Source organism: Argentina silus, assembly GCF_951799395.1.
Source record: "Argentina silus genome assembly, chromosome: 21".
Taxonomy (NCBI): domain Eukaryota; kingdom Metazoa; phylum Chordata; class Actinopteri; order Argentiniformes; family Argentinidae; genus Argentina; species Argentina silus.
The window spans coordinates 5,395,961-5,398,472 of NC_139675.1; the positions used below are offsets into that span (position 1 = coordinate 5,395,961).

At 49.3% G+C, this 2,512-nt stretch overlaps 1 protein-coding gene across 1 annotated transcript in view; it reads left to right on the plus strand.

The window, feature by feature from the left end:
- chrnb3a (cholinergic receptor nicotinic beta 3 subunit a) overlaps window positions 1-2,219 on the plus strand; it is a gene marked incomplete at both ends in the record, with an annotated part of 14,292 nt that extends 12,073 nt beyond the window's left edge. The window contains 4 exons of the mRNA XM_083693365.1: window positions 388-901; window positions 1,196-1,386; window positions 1,611-1,824; window positions 2,076-2,219. Of these exons, the coding sequence (XP_083549491.1) occupies window positions 388-901; window positions 1,196-1,386; window positions 1,611-1,824; window positions 2,076-2,219 (1,063 nt within the window). The remainder of the gene's footprint in view (window positions 1-387; window positions 902-1,195; window positions 1,387-1,610; window positions 1,825-2,075) is intronic.
- Window positions 2,220-2,512: the final 293 nt, after the last annotated feature.

A 2,512-nucleotide genomic window follows, 5' to 3' on the forward strand; every position in this document is an offset into this window, starting at 1 on the left:
GCCATAAACGTATCCATATAGAAGAGATTCAATTAGGAGCCGTAGGGTAGAAAGGGTTAAAGAGCTGCATGCATGCCGCGGGTCGCTGACCCCTGAGACACTGCTTGGCATTGCACTGCTGTTGTTTATAATGTTTGTATTCTGAAAACTTTCCCTGTTTTCTCCTGAACAACTCTCTCCCCTCCCTCTACCCCTCCCTCTGCCCCTCCCTCTGCCTCTACCCCTCCCTTTACCTTTCCCCCTACCTCTCCCTCTGCCCCTACCTCTACCCCTCCCTCTGCCCCTACCCCTCCCTCTGCCCCTCCCCCTCCCCCTCTGCCCCTGCCCCTCCCTCTACTCTTCCCCTGCCCCTCCTCCTCCCTCCGCCCCTCCCCCATCCCCCTGTAGTGCTGACGGCCGTTTCGAGGGCTCCCTCATGACCAAGGCCATCGTGCGCTCAGACGGCACCATCGTGTGGCGGCCCCCCGCCAGCTACAAGTCCTCCTGCACCATGGACGTCACCTTCTTCCCCTTCGACCGCCAGAACTGCTCCATGAAGTTCGGCTCCTGGACCTACGACGGAAACATGGTCGACCTGGTCCTCGTCGACCACTACGTCGACCGCAAGGACTTCTTCGACAACGGCGAGTGGCAGATCCTCAACGCCACGGGAGCCAGGGGCAGCCGGATAGACGGCGTCTACTGGTACCCGTTCGTCACGTACTCCTTCATCCTGAAGAGGCTGCCGTTGTTCTACACGTTGTTCCTGATCATCCCGTGTCTGGGGTTGTCGTTCCTGACCGTGCTGGTCTTCTATCTCCCGTCAGACGAAGGGGAGAAGCTGTCTCTCTCTACCTCCGTCCTCGTGTCGCTCACTGTGTTCCTCCTCGTCATAGAGGAGATCATCCCTTCTTCCTCCAAGGTGATCCCACTCGTCCAGATAATTCCAGTTTTTTTTTATTTATTTGTATTTAACCTTTTTTAATACGGGTTTGTCTTGGGGTAACATCTCTTTTTCAAGCGAGACCTGGTTTTTGTTCTCTTCATGTATGCATTTATTGTGCTAGAACTTCTTGTTTACTTGATTTATTTATTCAACCTCTGTTTAACTTCTCATCGGGTGCCATTTTGTTTCTTTTGTTATTTTAAAGTGCAATTGGTATTACAGTGTTTGTATGAATTCTGCTATCTTAATAGACTTTAATTTGATTTCAAGGTGATCCCACTCATCGGAGAGTACCTCCTCTTCATCATGATCTTCGTCACCTTCTCCATCATCGTCACGGTCTTTGTCATCAACGTGCACCACCGCTCCTCCGCCACCTACCACCCCATGGCCCCATGGGTAAAGAGCCTGTTCCTCCAGAGACTTCCCAGACTGCTTTGCATGAGGGGACACACAGACAGGTGAATAATCAATTATATGGTGCTTTGTTGATATTTCATACATTTGTGACTGGTTCCGATAAAATCAAATCAGATTGGTATATTAATTGGAAATGAATCAATTGATTTTGACAATGAAAATATAATCACTACATGGATATTGATATATTGTAGGTCCATGAATAGACATTACACTGTATGTAGTGATTAGATAAATACTTACATGATGTCTCATGATTTCCTAGGTACCATTACCCGGACATAGAGCTGCGCAGCCCAGAGATGAAGCCCCGTGGTACGGGGAAGAGGGGGGTGTCGGGCCAGGGCCAAGCCCAGCAGAGAGGCCCCGTAGGGGGGAAGGAGGATGAGAACCATGCCTGGTTAGCCATGTTGGAGAAAGCCACCAACTCAGTACGCTACATCAGCCGTCACATCAAGAAGGAACATTTTATCAGAGAGGTGTGTGTGTGTGTGTGTGTGTGTGTGTGTGTCTGTGTGTGTGTGTGTCTGTGTGTGTGTGTGTCTGTGTGTGTGTGTGTGTTTGCTTTGTTGTCCCTCCAACATGACCTTGGCTTTTGTTTTTATTTTCATGAACTCTTGGCTCATAAAGGTTTTATTGAGCTGAAATGTTTATTGTTCTATCTACCCATCTATCCAACCATCAATGAATCACATTTATGTTGTCATCTTTCTCTCCTGTGTTCTCCTAGGTGGTCCAGGACTGGAAGTTTGTAGCCCAGGTTCTGGACAGGATCTTCCTGTGGGCCTTCCTCACTGTGTCCATACTGGGCACTGTCCTCATCTTCACCCCGGCCCTGCAGCTGTACCTCACCACCCCACCCTATAACACTTAATACCCCACCCTGGGAAACCAGACAAACTTAGACCTCAACTCCTCAACGCCAGAACATCAAAACCCTAATCTTCCCCCCTCCCCCCTCCCCCTCCCACTGCCCCTACACACACACACACTCGCGCGCACACACACGCGCACACACACACACACGCACACACACACACCTTGCAAATGAACTTCAGTACCCTGTCAACAAAAAAATTTAATAATACTGCTGCATCCTTTGAATTAAAACTTAAAATGAGACATTCTGTTCGTTAAACACTCAACTCAGAGGCACTTAAACTCCAA